General features: G+C 48.2%; 1 protein-coding gene across 1 annotated transcript; it reads right to left on the bottom strand.

Annotated features, from left to right (window-relative positions):
• Nucleotides 1-2,188: 2,188 nt before the first annotated feature.
• On the bottom strand, nt 2,189-11,444 carry LOC129385749 (uncharacterized). Its single transcript, XM_055072811.2, has 3 exons — nt 11,025-11,444; nt 6,615-8,365; nt 2,189-5,154 (listed from the first exon to the last, which is right to left on the bottom strand). The coding sequence occupies exons 2-3, from the start codon at nt 6,649-6,651 to the stop codon at nt 3,179-3,181; spliced, it is 2,013 nt and encodes a 670-aa protein (XP_054928786.2). The 5' UTR covers nt 6,652-8,365; nt 11,025-11,444; the 3' UTR covers nt 2,189-3,178.
• Between the last annotated feature and the right edge of the window lie 6,023 nt (nt 11,445-17,467).

Raw genomic sequence — 17,467 nt, 5'->3', positions numbered from 1 at the left:
TGAACATCAGTCACGGTTCCGTTCACGCCATAATTAATGAACATCTCGGTTATCGGCTCTTGTGCGCGCAGTGGATGCCCAAGATTATGAACCACCGCCAGAAGACGGAGAATTAAGTTCGGCGCTGCTTTGACACATCTCATCCGGTATCACAATGAGGGTGACGACTTGTCTGCAATTGTGATTGTGGACGAACCATGGTGCCACTACTACGAGCCTGAAACACGACTGCAAAGCTTACTGTGGAAACATTCGCATTCATCACCCCCAAGAAAGCAAAGGCCGTCATATACCACCGGAAAGGTGTTGCTGACTTTTTTTTTCGATCGTCAGGGGGCCATTACTGATAAAATTTGCTAAATCTTGAGAGACTATCAATTCTTTCCGATATTGTGAAACGCGGGACAGGCTACGTGTCGCAATCAAGAACAAACGACGTGGAAAATTGACGAATGAGGTCATCTTGTTCCACGACAATGCCCATACCCACGTCGACGATGTGGTTAATATAAAACTGGCGAAGTTAAAGTGGGAAACGCTGCAATATCCGCCATACAGCTCAGATCTGCCGCCTTGCGACGTCCACATTTTGGGAAAATTGAAAAAAAAAACAGCACAGGGCAACCAGATTCTTGTCAAACGATGACGTGAAAGAGTCAGTTGTAGACTTTTTGGAGCAGCAACCTAAGGAGTTTTATGAGACGGGAATCACGCGACTCGGTAGTCAATGGGACAAATATCTGATTGCTCATGGAGACTACATTTCAATAAAGTACTCCCTTTGTCATATACTCCCATTGGATCACTTTCATTTGACTCGCCCTCGTATATTTTGCAGAACTCCTGCTTTTTATGCGCGCTCTCTGTTGCGACTATAAATTCGGTGCAATTACTCACGATACAGGACCGGTGACAGCTGCTCCTGCGAAATACATTGGAGCAAATGACAGCATCATTGGGATTTGTCACTGGCCGTTGCATGTGTGCAAGAATGTAAACAAGGTTCTTGAATGACAAAGTTTCAGTAACATATTTGTCCTCAACTTGTTCATTTCATGACCTTCACATTTTTCATATCAGCGCTATGCAATACTTTGATGGTTTCGAACTGATATAGTTCTAAAGTTGGTGTGATAGTTTCTTTACTTATTGAATAGACAAAAACATGGAAGTATTGATAGCAGTTACTTTGGGCACAATTTTCGGCACATAAGAGTATATTCTTTTATAAAAAAAACTAAATATTTTACTTGCTCTGACAGTGCGTAGCGCTCAAGAATTCGCTTGCAGCATCTTTGGCAATGCCAATGCAGTTGTTATTCATGTATTTGATCCCTCGACAAATTGTTTAAGAGGAAGCTTTAGCTCGGGCCCAACTTCGACGTGATCTATTCAGATACATGTAAAACGCATAAACGCTTTTCTGAGATAACCCCTGGATCGCTTATAATGGAATTTGTTGCATTTGAGAGGGAAAGAGAGGGAAAGTTCAATTCTAGTGCCTGTTGGAAGCGGAATTTCGATTTAGGGCCTGAATTTTGTTTGAAATATTTCGAAAAATTCCAAAGTTCGAAAAGAATTAGAAGCACGATGTTTAAAAACTAATAGGTTTGCATCAAGAACAGATATCGCCGTTATGTAAACGGCATCTACTATAACAGACAAAGCGGACAAATTTGGTATGTCAGTTTGCATCTAACGTGAATTGGTTACGTTGTGTACAAGGGTTCTGCAAAAGCCGTATTTCCATAATACTAAATTTGTTTCAGATTCATTTGTAACATATCAATTTTGTCCACTGTAGATGCACTATTAGGTGCACTTCACAGATTTGGGATATCATTTTGTATGGTTAAGAGTTTTAAACTTGATAGTTTCGCTTTTTTGTAAATGTGAAATTTTTTGCCAATTTTTTAATAAAGAATTGACAACCTAAATAAAAAATTCGAAACAAACAGTCACTAGAATTTAATTTTTTCTTTTAAATGCAACAAACCTCGCCAAACTAATTCTCGTTCTACATGTATTTAGATAGGAACACCTGAGCTAAAGCTTCCTCCTAAGGAGGAGGCCGAACTGCATCATCGTCCCGATGCTACAAATATAAGAGCATCACATTAAGTTTGTTAAGTTCTGCCTGCTTCCATTTGAATAATCCAGCCACATAAGTGAAGTGACAGAGAGCAAAGGCGCGTATTAGCCTCAAAGCGCTGTCCTCTCCTAAGCCTCTGTACAACCAGCAATCTGTACAAACAAGCATTTTCTGTGAACCTAAATGGGTGACGCTCGGTTGTGTTCAAACCGGTTGTGTCGTCTTTCTTGTGTGTGTTGTTTTTTGGCGCAAAATATTTTCAGTATGCAAGATCACCAACTAGCCCAGCACTTAACTCTTCTAAAGTGTTCAAACCGTTTATTTACAGGCAGGCGCCAAAAGAGCCAGTTCTCGTGAAGCTAGGTGGATGGCGGTGGATCAGGCAGGGCCCTCAGAATAGGAATAGGGCAAGGTGCCGAGGAATGTAAGCTGGCCAGGGCTTTCAGGGCAGGGAGCTGACGTCGGTAGGCAGGTTTTTCAGTGCTTGGATGACGGCGGGCTGGTCAGGCCCCCAAGAACCACAGTAACGCGGTGGTTACGTTGAATGTGCTACCACTGCCCATAGCGACTTCACGCTTACTTGGAAGAGATGCTTGCACTGTAAAATGAGGATAGGATAGGATAGGAATAAACTTTTATTTGTCCAACGGTTGTTGATGTTGGTGCCCGGGGCTAGGCTGCCAGGGGTCCATCGCCCGAGGAAGATCTTTCGAGATCCTCGGCAACGGCCCTGGCCCGCTGGACGGCCCACTCCTGGTCTTCGGGTGCCTCGCTGAGGAGGGCGGCTTGCCATCTCTCAGCGAGGCGCCCCGCTTCAGAGGGTTCCGCTGTTCTATTCCCCCTTCCTCGTTGTCCTTGTTCCACGTGGCGTTGGCATTCCCAAAGCACATGGGCCATATCGGCCCGTTCGTGCTCGCACCACGGGCAGCCGGGCGACGGGTGCAGCGCGGGCCACAGGCGGTGCAGGTGGTAGGGGTTGGTGAAAGTGCCCGTCTGCAACCGTCTTAGGTCGACCGCCTGGGACCTGTCTAGACGCCCGTGGGGTTGTGGATATTTTCTTCTTTCTTTCCTGTAGTGACCAGTCACCTATCTGTACGTTGCCGGAAACTCCTTGACATCGCAGTCGGCGTCCGCGTGATCCCCAGCTCCGTCCGCCGCGATTTCTGTTGTATTGGTAACGACAGCGGCCGCGTCAGACGGAGTGGCAGCCGCCGTCGCCGTCACTCCTCCGCTGGGGTCCCGCACAACAACGGCAGCGGCTGCCCTCTGGGTGACCGCGTCGCGGCGGGTAAGTTGCCTCGCTACGAGGTGGGCGCGCTCGTTGTGGTTGGGTGGAGTGTCGTTGCGTCTTCGGCCGTTAGCAATGTTGGTGTCATTGTTGCTGTTACTGCCAAGCTCCCCGACGTGCGCGGGGAACCACTTGAGGGACTTGTTTGTAATGGTGCCGGATCCGAAGTCCCCGGCCCGGGCGTTGAGCATGCGCGCCACATCCGCGGACACCCAACCTTTGATGTAATTCCGAATCGCTGATTTGGAGTCGCTGATAATCAGGTTATCCTCCGCACCTCCGTGGAGTACCGCGAGGGCTATGGCCATCTCTTCCGCTGCTTCGGCCGATGGCAGCCTCGCTGATGCCGTGACTCGGATCGTTCCCTTTGTATCTACGACTGCCATGGAGAAGGCGGGCGCCGCCGCCGTCGGCCGGCCGTGTCGATGTTGCCGTTGTTGCTGCTGCCGTTGTTGTCGTAGTAGCTGTAGTGGTGGTGGTGCTGGTAACTGCGGCTCGCCTCGCACATTCCCTTGTAGCGGTGGTGGTGGTCGACGTTCCTCGTCGCCAGGAGAGTCACCGACTGGCCGCGGGTACCTGGCTGCATCGACGAAGAGGACGCCTTCTTGTCTTCCATGCTTCTCGAGGATTGCTACCGCCCTGCGTATACGTCTTTGCACGTCATGCACCGGGTGCATATTCTTCGGCATGTTTTCCGTCTGTATGGCGTCCCTGACTTCCGGCAGCAGTGATTCTTTCAGTCCACGCGTCTCGTGATATCGAAACCCGAGTAAGTCCAGGATTCGTCTTCCTGTTACGGTGCTGGACAGCCTCTCCAGCTGCGCGATTCTCTGCGCCTCGGCGATCTCCTCGAGCGTGTTGTGTACGCCCAACTCGAGGAGCCTATGGGTTGGCGTGTACTGGGGTACTCCCAGGGCGGTCTTGAACGCCCTGCGGATCACCACGTTCAGCTTGTCGGTTTCGCTCCTGTTCCAGTCGGCGTATGCGGCGACGTACGCTATGTGGCTCAGCGCGTACGCCTGTATCAGCCTCGTAACGTTGTGTTCCTTCATTCCTTTCTTCTTGTTCGCGACCCGCCGCACGAAGTGTGTGGCGGCGGCCATTTTCTTCTGCAGTCGGGCAACCAGCTCGCGGTTGGCACCGTTCTCTTCCAGCCACAGGCCGAGCACTCGCAACTTGGACACCGTCGGTATTCGGGTCCCCTCCCTCGTCGTGACGCGGACGCCCAAACGACGAGCGTCTATCACGGCCTGCGGAAGGGGTCCTTTCTTGCGCGGCCTGTGGAGCAGGATCTCCGACTTGTCGGGTGAGCAGACGAGTCCCGTGTCTTCGAGGTGCCGCTCCACCTCCCGGACGGCCCGCTGCAGTCGGTCTTGCATTTCGCCGACGCTCGTGTTCTCCGTGGTCCACACCGTCACGTCATCTGCGTATATGGTATGATTGATGCCCTCTATCGCGTCAAGACGTTCCGGCAGGCCGATCATGACGAGGTTGAAAAGCATGGGGGAGAGTACGGAGCCCTGCGGCGTTCCCGCACCACCCATTCGGACCGTTCGTGGTGGGGCCCCGTCGATCTTGACTGTCGCCTCGCGCCCATTCAGGAAGCTGTTGACATATCGGTGGAACCTCGCCCCGAGATCGAGTCGGCTGATCTTTCCAGTATGGCCATGTGCTTCACAGTGTCGAAGGCGCTCTTGAGGTCTAGCCCGAGTAGGGTGCGCACGTGCGTGCTCGGAGCGTTCACGACCTGTTCCTTGATCTGCAGCATGGCGTCCTGCGTTGAAAGGCCCTTCCGGAAACCGATGATGTGGGTATGACAAATGCATGTGGCAATGTTATCATGTTGAAAAATCGCCAAAGTGCAAGGAGTGAATAAAAAAAACTTCTTGCAAGAGATTTGTCAGGTAACACTCTTTAATATTTAAACATATATGGTATATATTGTAGAAGGTGTAACGGACAATATTTAGAACACAAACATAAAATGCGCAGGATCCGTCCGCCTTGTTTACACCCCACACCTAGTCAACATAGCACTTTCTAATTGAAACATTGCAGCAGAACCTACTACAGCACAAAAGCCTAGTTTCAGACAGTGTAGACGCAGTGCGGCCTACGTGCAAAATTCTTCATGCGAAATCCGAGCAGCTGCGTCAGGAAACACTAGCAAAAATATGCATTTATTATATGGAAAGAAAGAAACATTGCCGTGTGTGTTTGCCGGAAATGACGCTTGACCTATAACAGTGAGAAGAAGCGCGATTCCTCGGTATGACTAGGAGGATCAGGCAGCGCACATGGCATGATAAAATCAAAGCCCTGGAATTAGGGTAAAACTCAGATATTTACACGGGTTCTACTCCGGGCCCTATTCAAAGGCTGCGAATAAAAGGAGCCAGGTAATTACAGACACTCTACATTAGCCAGGGCTGTTTCAGTAATATATACACCACATGATACTGCTTTGGTTGGCAGCAATTTATAACATTGATCCTAAAGCATCACAAAAAATTTTTAATTCTGCTCAGTAAAAGTTGATAGGTTTACAGGAGAAATTTATCAGCCGCTAAATTTTCGCGGGCAACAAATAAATAAGACAGCATATTTCAATGATTCTTTGGCTGTGCGCTAACTTACTCATCTTCCAGCTGTGAAGACCACGATTTAATTTAAGATTGCCTGCTTATTCCTGAAATAATTGCGTTCCGCCACTACAGGGAACTCGACAACGACCTAGCGGTTATATGAAAATGTATTCATTTACATAAAGGGTATTGAATAATATGTATTATCACATTTGAAATGTAATCACTAACATAAAAAACTTTTAAATTTCTAGTCAACCTGAATATATAATCCGCACATCAATGCCCCAAGATTATAGCAGGCAAACGCAACATAATGTTGCAATCGCCAGCACACATTGTCCTTTAGGCCGTCCAAAATCGATGCAGTGCTGAGCATGAATGGGAAAAAAATCAACATTAAGGACACAGCAAAACCATGAGAAATGTTAGAACTTCAAGAGTAATATACACACAAATCGTGGAAATAAAAAAGTGAAAAGAAAAAGCGTTGAGCAGCTGCACATAATTTAAAAGGCAGGAGTATCCTGAAATTTAGCCCTTTGAAACAACCTTGCTAGTAAGACACACAACTTAATGCGTCGTTTCCTAATTCACTTCGTCTGGCTACTTATAAAACTAAGAACATGCGCAAAACAAATGCACTCACCATTGTAAGACTCACGGTTCTGTGCATCCCAATTCATCCCACATCGAAGACGGTGGCCACCAGCGCCGACTTTTTTCTATTTGTTGTTTCGCGTATAATAATTTCTAGCACTCGCGAAAATCCGGGGCCACCTTGCTGCGTGTTTCAAAATCTAGGTTTCTCAGTAGGAATGCTGACCGCAAGCGAGCATTTTTCACGATATCAGTGCACTGACAAGAACGGATAAGACTGCAAGCACTCACGCCATCCACGCCACCCAGTCGCTGCGCTAACTATGCATAGAAGGAAAGGGTACAAGAAAAGGGTGAAATAAGAAAACGGCGTAAACGATACACTCTCCCCCGCAGGACCTTGCTCGACCGCGTTCTCTGGGGGGGGGGGGGGGGGGGTGGCAGCGACGGAGGGAGACAAGACAGTTGAGGAAAAGCACTAGGAAGCTTACCAGCAAGTATGCGGCCTGTAGGGTGGGCAACACAGCAACAAAGAACGTCAAGCGGAAAGTCAGAGAGGCTGAAATATTCTCATGGGTGGCGGCAATGGAAAAGAAACCTGCTATGAGTAACTACTTAAGAGGAAAAAACGAAATCAGGAGAGAAACAACTTATGATAACTCAAAGGAAAGCTCATTACTTTTCGAAGGGAGATCGAGATGCCTTAGAACACGCACCTATAAAGCGAGATATAAAAGGAAGAAGAAGCATGTGCTTGCTGCAGTAAAGCTAGGGAAACGATAGAGCATGTTTTATTAGAACGTGAAGACGTCTGCCCAGCGGTCGATTTAGGCACCACTGGCCTCCTTGAAGAACTTTGGTTAGGCGAGAGCAGTGGAAAAGTAAACATGTCCAAAATATAAATTAGTAAGAGGCGATTGGAAGATTGGTGGAAGAAAAGTACTGAAACGAAAAAAAAAGAACGGAGACGTACAAAAGCAACGTTCGCAATAGGGGGTCAGAAAATTTGATTGTGGGAGTTCATCATAGTGTTTTTTTCTTTTTAACCTAGGTAGAACATTAGGGAGAATAATAGCAAGAGCTTGGTGGCGCAACCCATCGACCCGTCCCAAAGGGGACGACCATAGCATCCATCCATCCATCCATCCATCCATCCATCCATCCATCCATCCATCCATCTATCCATCCATCCGTCCATCCATCCATCCATCCATCCATCCATCCATCCATCCATCCATCCATCCATCCATCCATCCGTCCATCCAAAAGGGACGATAGTGACCCCACCGCGTTCCCCCGTGCCTACGAGAGCAGCCAATTCGACACAGCAGGATATAACTATCGGAGCACTGATCAGGCTCGCGTGGGGGAGAGGAAGGTGGGGGTTGAAGGACGGAAAGTTAGGCCTCAAGAAAGCGGGAATGCGCCGTACCAAGAAGAATAAACTTTATTAATGAATGGTCCGGCAGTTTCTTGTTGTGGAGGCCTCAGGTGGCGGCTCGAAGTCCCTGGACTCAGACGGCATCTTCGGCTTGCCAGACGGCCCAGAGCTGGTCTGCCATCTCTGAACTTTTGAGAGCCGCCTCCCAGGGGCGGCGATGCCGATGGAGAAGGTCCCCGGCGGCTCCCGCAGCCATAGCGGCGTCGGAAAGAAGCGAGCTCGAGGCTTCCCCTACTCTGCAGCAACGGCCGTGATTACGGACGCGTCGCGAACGGAGGTGGTTTCATTGCCGTTGTTGCCGGCACATTCCCAGAGCATGTGTCACAGCGTTGCTCTCTGTCCGCAAGCTTTACACGCATCTGTTGAGATATAAACCCGAGTAGCAGTGATGTAAGACGGCGGGGCTAGGTTAGGTGTGTGTCTGGAGCAAGCGTAAAGTTACGGCTTCGTTCCTGTTTAATTTATCGTGTGGTGGCGGGAATGTGCGTCTTTCGATTCTGTTGTGTTGGGTGAGGTCTCTCAACGTGGTTAGGCGATCGCCCCACACCCATGTGCTTCTTGTTGCTGCATTTCTGTTGTAGTGTCCCGATCCGGCAGATCCGATGCCACGCTCTGGGGGGCGGAGGCGGCGGCCACATAATCTGCGGCGGCTCGGCGTGTGAGACCTCGAGCCGTGGCGTGGGCCGCCTCGTTGCCCGCGAGCGGGACATCGGTGAGTGCCAGGTTCCAGAGGAAGAAGACCGTACAATTTTGGGGTTGCGAGGGCGATGACGAGCCGCTGTCGTCACAAATTTGGAGTGTGCGGGCCGCTTCCCGCGAGACGCGACCGCGCGCGAAGCCGCGGATTGCTGCCTGCGAGTCGCCGATCACGATGACAGCGTTCGGCACCGCGGCCAGTGCTAGGGCTATCGTGGCTTCTTCAGCCGCCTCCGCGCTGGGTTAAGGGGGGGGGGGGGGGGTAAGGGGGCTGCAGCCCAGGGCCTCATCTCGGACAGTAGGAGAAGGGGGCCCATTTATTCTAACCTGCTTAGTATATGGAACCATGGTCAACGGAACTTCGAGCGACATGCATGAAGCAAGAAAACCAGAACGAGCAGACGGGGCCCCCGCCTAATGTAACAGCATGCGTTTAGCCTGATCATTTGGGGAGTACTTGTCGAGCTGCAAAAACAGGAATCCCCCGCCACCCCGGCGGGGGCCCTCTTTCTTACGAAGCGAGGTGCGTTTGCTTGGAAGAGTTTTCGTGGTTTCCTGTCAGTCCGTCTATCCAGTGCTGTCTGGAGAGGAGGGGCAAGGGGGAAACACCTAAAACATGTACTGTGGGATGAGGACCTAGATCTCCCTTGCCCCTCGTTACCACCACGCCACCCCCCAGCTCCCAAATAGTTCCGCCGCTGTCCTTCTCGTAGATAGAATGTGCTGCAGTACCGAACAGGGCCTCCCATTCGACTTTTCTTTACCGTGATGGTAATTTGGGCGGGGGAGGATCAGTCCGATGGCAGATGATGATAGCCAGCCTCGTTACAGTTTCATTCATTACCTCTATGTCATCATCATCATCATCTCTCTATTCTAAGGCTGCATATTTGTTTGCAAGTACCAGCCTGAATTCGTCTTCTTTTACCCTTACTGCCTCTGGGTTGACTTGTTTTTTTCTTGGTCAATTTTGCTTTTTCTCTGTTCAAATTGAGGTGAACCTAGCTCTCACTAACCTATGATCACTACACTTCACCCTACCGATCACTTCTAGTCCTGCACTATGCTGGGATCAGCAGAAAGTACGAAGTCAATTTCATTTCTTGTTTCACCAGTAGGGCTTGTCCAGGTCCACTTTCTGTTGCTACGCTTCCTGAAAAAGGTGTTTATTATTCAGGAAGCGTAGCAACAGAAAGTGGACCTGGAAAAGCCCTAATGGTGTAACGAGACATGAAATTGACTTCATCCTGCAGGACGTAGAAGTGATGGGTACGTAAAGTGTAATGATCATAGGTTAGCGCTCACTAACCTATGATCACTACACTTTACCCTACCTATCACTTCTACATCCTGCGCTATGCTGGGATCAGCCGAAAGTATGAAGTCAATTCCTGAAAAGGTGTTCCTGAAAAGGCTTCCTGAAAAAGGTGTTCATTATTTAGGAAGCGTAACAACAGAAAGTTAATCATTTATCCTGACCGGCCATGTTTGGAGCTTTTGCTTGTCCTTGCATATGGAGAACCGCGTCTGAAACCCTCCGCCTCTGAGGGTAGACCATTTCTAACCGCGTCCGAGGGCGCGGGAGTTGATTCCACGAAACGGAACCTAGTTTCGAGGCAGTTGACCCTGCTTGTGAGAGCAGCCACCGCTTATAATAATTTCATGACAGCCTTGGAGGCTGTGTACTGAATCACTAACCTCCTTCATGGAGTTCTTATTCTCGCTTAAGAATTCCTCGAGGTCCCCTTCTCCCTCACCGGGAGCCGCGAGGGCCCGCTTCTTGGCGAAACGCGCCAGCGCCTCCGCGGGGGGAGCCGGCGCAGGCTACGCGGACGAACCCGCCTCGCGAGAGTACTCGAACTCGGCCTTGAGCTGCTACGACGCGGCTCTGAGCTGCGCGTTCACCGACCTAAGTGCGCGACCATAGTGTCACGTGGTAGTGACTTTAACGAACACAGTAGTAATAGTGTGAAAGACAAAACTAGCTTTTATTGGGCGAACCTGTGCCCACAAAACAGGCTACACTTTAAGCAAAACGAGAGCGGCAAACACAGTCGGCGATCGTCGAAAATCTGATCAGCGGGTCAAGCGCGTCGGTTTTTATAGATCAGTCGTCGAATGTTCCGGAGTAACCGCTGGGACCGCCGTGTCTTCCACAAAGTTCTACGCCATTCGCATTGCGCATACATGTAATCAGATTACACAAGGTTCGGTGACAGCAGATAGCGGATAGAAGCATCGATAACATTCTAGAAACATCCGATACATGTAGACGCGTCCTGCGCTGAGCGATAACATTTCATGGACGGTAAAAGCACTCACCCGTAATAGATAAACGAGTTCACGTTTCAATAGGATTGCTCTGCTCTGACGACGAACCCTTCGTCACCTTTGGAGGCTTCCGCTCGACTCGATCGGCCCAGGTGGTCTCTGGATCCTGACCCTCGAGCGAGAGCGCCCACTGGAGCGGGAGCGCCCTCTAGACCGGTTGCGGCTGCCGGATGGATGGCTGGATGGATGTTATGAGCGACCCCTTTGGAACAGGGCAGTGGGTTGCGCCACCAAGCTCTTGCTATTATACTGCTTAATGTCCTACCTAGGGTAAAAAAAAAACAATATGAACTCCCACAACTAAATTTTCTTATCCCCTATTGCGAGCTTTCATTTTGCACGTCTCTGTTTTTTGTCGTTTCCCTACTTCCACCAATCCTCCAATAACCTCTTACTAATCTCTATCACGGACATGTATACTTTTCCACTGCTCTCGCGGAACCCAAGGGTTTCAAGGAGGCCAGTGGTGCCTAAATCGACTGCTGGGCGGACGCCTTCACATTCTAATAAAACAGGCTCCATCGTTTCCCTAGCTTTACCGCAGCAAGCACATGCTTCTCCTTCCTTCTTATATATCGCTTTATAGGTGCGTGTTGTAAGGCATCCCGATCTCGCTTCGAAAAGTAACGAGCTTTCCTTTGAGTTATAAATTGTTTCTTTCCTGATTTCGTTTTTTCCTATTAAGTTGTTACTCATGGCAGGTTTCTTTTCCATTGCCGCCACCCAAGAAATTATTTCAGCCTCTTTGACTTCCCGCTTGACGTTCTTTGTTGCTGTGTTGCCCACCCTACAGGCCGCATATTGCTGGTAAGCTTCCTAGTTCTTTTCCTCCACTGTGAATCAATGTTTTTCCTGTAAAGATACCTCAACACTCTCCCATCCCATTTACTTTCTTCCATATTCCTCAGTCGTGCTTCATAATCGATTTTACTGCGAGCTTCCCTCACTTCAAAACTAGTCCAGCCCATATCACCCTTCACAGCTTCATTTGTAGTCTTCCCGTGAGCGCCCAATGCGAGGCGACCCGCTGACCTTTGGTATCCATCGACTCCTGATTGTACCCCTGATTTAAAGCAAACAACCGCCTTTCCAAAAGTAAGACCTGGAACCATTACACCTTTCCACATACCTCGGAGGACCTCGTACCTATTGTATCCCCATAGCGCTCTGTGCTTCATTATGGCTGCATTTCTCTTCCCCTTGACTGTTATGGTCTTTTCCTGTGTTTCCATATATCCATTGCCTTCGTTTATCCATATACCAAGGTATTTATATTCTGTTACCCGAGGTATTTCTTGGCCCTGTATCTCCACTGTCTGTTCACTGTTTTCATTGAATACCAAAACACCTGATTTTCTAACACTAAATTTCAAGCCTACATTGTTGCCTTCCTGTCCACAGATATTAACCAGACGTTGCAAATCACTTTTCTCGTTAGCTAGCAAAACAATGTCGTCCGCATAAAATAAACCTGGCAGCTGCTGCTCCACTACTTTACCCGCCTGTTTGTATGAAAGATTAAACCCGATATTACTTCCTTCTAGCGCTTTCTCCACCCTCACAATGTACATCGAAAACAGTAGCGGGGATAAAGGGACCCCTGCATCAGTCCCTTGTTGATGTGAACTTTCTCCTCGCTCCTCATCCCTTCCCACTCAACGCAAACGGTATTTTCTAGCTAAATCTCTCTCAAAAGATGTAGACAATCGTCACCTAAACCTCTCCCTTCCAGAATATTTCATAAAATGTTGAGGTCTACGTTGTCATAACCTCCTGTAATGTCTAAAAAGGCCGCAAATAACGGTCTGCTTTCTACTTTTGATATTTCAATACACTGCGTAGAACAAATGAGTTATCATCTAAATATTCTGAATCCATTCTGAAGAGAGAGAGAGAGAGAGAAAGGCAAAGGAAAGACAGGGATGTTAACTAGAAATTATCTTTGGTTGGCTACCCTGTACTGGGGGAGGGGAAAGGGGATGCAATAGGTGAGAAAGAAAGAAGGATAAAAAAAAAGAAAAAAAAAACCTAAACACACACGCACGTACAAACGAACTATTTCTGTGGGCACTGTCACGCTGCCCGCAAAGGCGTTCTTAGTTTTACGCAGTGTCACCGTACAGTAGTCCTACGTCACACAGTGTACAGTCACAATTAGTCAGAAAGTCCCGTGTATTTCAAGTATCGCAGCAGCGCCTTCATAGCGGATCGCGCTGATGTTCGCGCGATATATTCTCGTCACTGCCTTGGAAAGATTCGGCTGTTATTTTTCGGATGTAATTTATTTGTGCTTCCCCTTCCAGAGTGTTTCCATCTTCGTCTAGGATATGTTGTTCTATTGTTGTTGACTTCCTGCCCAATAATATTATGTGGTTACAAAATATTCAAGATGCGGCCTTCTTATCCCCACGTATTTCTGACAACCAACGTTCACTTTCACCTTTCATTTTTGCTTGCACCAGTATTTGAACCGTACACTTTTTCTCCCGGTATATTTCCCATTTACTGGCTACTTCATCCTGTGGCAGCTGCGCCTTCTTTGCCTGCCTGTGCTCTCGAGATGCTTTCTGTCGTTCGGCGATCGCTTCTCGTATCTCCCTGTTCCACCAGCTCTTCGGTTTCCTTTTTTCATTTCCAACGAACATGTTGTTTCTCTTTCCGTATTTCTGTCGTTATTACACTTAGAAGCTCGCTATATTCCCACTGTTTATTTGGTCATTTGCCAAGTTTTTCATCCTCTCTAGTGACTATATTTTTAATCCCGTTGGTTTCTCATATTTCTTGTAGACATGTTCTGTCTCACGAAAATAATATCCTGTATCGCGACACTCCAGTTGATTTCGGTATGTCTGTATGATACATGTTGCTGCGTACGGCCAGCGTGCCGAATTGCTGTCAGAGCAGAAGCCTTTGTCAGGCCACATGACCTTTAGCTTCTGCTTCCTTTCTGTTGTCAACAGGAGAAATAAATTCAATCATTCTTGCATTTCTTCGGCGTTCAAATTTGGACTGGCCATTTTGCACTTTTTGCTCTCTTTCCCACTACACATCCCATTTTCAAAATGATGCGTTTATGCCAAAAGGACTTCTTCTTGGGCAAGTTGGTGCTTAGATTTCCTTTCTTCCTTTCTTCTGTCCCTTTCCAAGAAATGTATTTTGCGCCACAAAGCACACCTAGGAGATGCGTTTATGGTCACTCCGTATGCTGCGCAGGCACGTACCCAAGGGGGGGGGGGAGCGCCCCTTCCCCTGAATCTAGGACGCATACCTCCCCCCCCTCCCCGCCCCGCCCACGCCACCACTTCTCGCACACATTCCTAAAGCGCCGCCACACCAATGTTGAAATTTCACAGCTATTCGGCGGTCAACATTTTGCTGCCTTTTTCACTCCTTTTGGATGGCGGTAGTTATGGACATCTCCGGGGATTGAAGGCCAGTTTCCTCGTCTATTCGGTTCCTCATCATCAAACTCGAGATGCATTCAGTTGTCACCGTCTTTTAGATGGTCACGCGCATCGCTGTTGCTTCATTAGTTCAACCTTTCTTGTTTAGGCTGATCCAGGGACCAGGAAAGGGATTCTGTTCGTAGTCAGCTGGTCTGTATGCACACGGAACGTGTTGCGGCCAGAGAAAATGCCAATTGCGTTTAACTTTTCCTTTTGCTTCATTATTTCTTTAAGTAACGGCTCGCCGCGACGCTGACAGATCCTCGGAACCATATATCCCTGATATGGGTCAGATAAGGTGGAAAATAAAGTAATGCGAGACAGCGTCCATCATCAAACCCTGCAATAACCCTTATACTCATAGGCAATATGACTGTCACCCGTTAACTCATCTGGTTTTTCCCTAATTGTAGAGCTCTTTTCGTGCAAAATTGCCAACTGGAAACAAGAGTTGCAAGGAGTTGAGAAATTAAGCGATTAAGCGATTTCAGATTAAGCGGTTAAGGAGAGAGGCAATTAAGGCAACAGCCAAACAGGAAGGAAAAGCGAAAATTAGCAAATTTAACGGTTGTTTATGAAAATATTTATGGATCAACATACTTTAATTTAAAAAGGACGTAGAGCAGAAAAAGGAGGTGGAGAACAGTTCCGTGTGTTCTGAATGACGCTTCTACACTTATCATTCGAACCGCCTAACGTAGCCACTTCTCTGCTGTGCTTATGTAGGTGTTTTTCTAACCTTCCGCGGTGGGCGTAGTACGTCTAGAATCGCAGCGTCCTGCGCTCTACGCGGTTTTACAGGACTGGCAGTCACGCATCATTACTCAACTTCCCAAATAACAATACGAGTCGGTTGTGGCACTTAACTTGGCCGAGCACTAATTGCGAGTGATCCAAAAGAACCTGTGATTTCTCTTTATATCTTGCAAAGCTAATTCAAGAAGTGCTACTATAGAGGGATGCAAATTAAGTCTGCAGTGAAGCCCCGCCCACGCCCTCATAGCCGCCAGCCACTGTTCCACCGCGAGGCTGCAAATAATTCGTACTTCAAACTTTTCCTGTTACCCAAATAAGGCGGTAGCCACAAAAATAAAATTATTAGCGCGTAATTTTGTATCTTTACCCTCGCCTATTACAGTGAAATGGCCAAAGCCTAATTCTTTATTGAACTGACATAACATGCTTGATTCGCTGCAACTATTTATTGCCAAGTTTCACTTCAGTTGGTAGTGAAGTTTCATGAGTAAAACGGGTTCAGCAAGGAAATGAACGGCACCGCAGACTTTTGAAGAGTGAAATGTTCAGACTCCATACACTTTGCCCGTGTCTGTTGCACACCTCAATGCTTCTGCCAATGAAAAAACTCTTCAAGAACGGCAGACGCTCCGGATGAATCAAGTACGACGCCATTTTGAAAAGGCCACATGACGATTTTGTTTGCTTCTGTGATTGGCTGACGAAGTAATACAACTCCGCGCGGTTTGTCTGCATTGGTTGCCAACTGTTGTTTATTTAAGTTGTATTCTACTAAAGTAATCTTTATTTTACACTTTGGCTTCTTTTCTTGTCCTTGGCAGTGTTCTTCCTGCGCTTCTTTCCTGCGCAACTCCATTTGACGTAGTTCCTTGTTTGCCAAGTAAAGGAGAGGTGCCTTGCACAGGCGTACCTGTAAAATACACCTTACTTCGTTTCCCTTTTGTGGGTTTACGCGTTCTTTATGGTGAATGGTGGACGTTATTCACATTTGTACTAGTAAAGGTATTCCCCGCTCATTTGCATGGAAGTTACCTTGGGTTGCCCCCCCCCCCCCCCTTGAAAAAAAATTCTGTGTAAGTGCCTGACGCTGCTATACCCTTCCTCATCAACGAACATTTCTCTTAACTTATGAATTCCTTCTGTCATCAGACAGTAATCAATGGTCGATTGCCGGTTTCCCACTTCCCACGAGATCTGCCCTTCACACTTAGGCCCTGTATTCACGATAACGAGGTTATGTTGCTCATAAAGGTCTAGCATTGACTTCCCGTTGTTGTCGGTGTAGAACTTGGAGTGGCGCCTTCTCTCGAGTGACCTCACGGTCAAGACGCCACGCGCTCCGGCCATTACCCCCTGAATAGCTTTCATGCCTGCGCCCAAAATTTTGACGCCATATCCGGCAGGCTAAGACTTCCAGAAGCCGCAGCGTCAGCGACATGAATTTAGCCTTGTTCTTTCACGTTCCTGGCAGCGCGCGGACCGGTTGGTTGGAGCGGCGTGGTCGCGTTTATCGTTTCCCTTTGTTGTTTTGCAGCAATTTTGTTTCCGTGCGCGACGTCCAGTGGGTGCTAAAATGCCAAATAAGCGTCGTGTGCAAGGGTGCACCGGCAACTACGATACAGGGAAGAGGATAAAAGTGTTTTATTTTCCTAAAGACGACGACACTTTCAAGAAGTGGCTACGCGCCATTCCTAGGAAGACTTTGGCGCCCACTTCGTACACTAAGGTAGGCGGAGGAGTAGATCTTAATGAAGAGAAAGGAGGAGCGGTCAGCTTGGAGAGCGTGTCTCTAGCCTGCCACTCCTCACTGGGGAAAGGGGAAGTGGGAAATACAGGGAAAGGTAGGTGACGGGTGATTATGTTATGGTACAATGAGGTACTATATACACGTTGTCCAAGATGCGGATGCGCACTGAAGACGCAATACACGTAAGAGTAATCTTGTCCATAAAAAAGTGATCTTGTCCCAAAAAGTTATTGCGCAAACACATTTCGCACTGAATGCACGTCCCACAGCTTCTAGAGGAGATCGTCTAAACCAGTCTCACTTAAAAAGTTCAAAAGTGATTTTATGGCACGTTTGGCACAGTCAACACTCCTCCACGCGCCCGAAAGCTTTTCTTCTGAAGAGGGGCGGGAGTCCAAGCAGACAACAGTAGATTTGAGTGTTCTTCGTTCGGCCACATATTGAGGGCACACGCAAAGAACGTGAGCTATTGTCTCGAGAGTGTG

Source organism: Dermacentor andersoni, chromosome 3 (genome assembly GCF_023375885.2).
Source record: "Dermacentor andersoni chromosome 3, qqDerAnde1_hic_scaffold, whole genome shotgun sequence".
NCBI classification, from domain to species: Eukaryota; Metazoa; Arthropoda; class Arachnida; order Ixodida; family Ixodidae; genus Dermacentor; species Dermacentor andersoni.
The sequence above is the reverse complement of the archived record's forward strand: the minus strand, read 5'-3'. Positions and strand labels throughout refer to the sequence as shown.

Bases quoted from the DNA above. Each gene is read 5' to 3' on its own strand.
- LOC129385749 (XM_055072811.2), bottom strand. From the start codon at position 6,651: ATGAATTGGGATGCACAGAACCGTGAGTCTTACAATG. The intron at 5,155-6,614 runs GTGAGTGCATTT...CTTTCAACGCAG, and splicing joins GAACCGTGAGTCTTACAATG to GACGCCATGCTGCAGATCAA.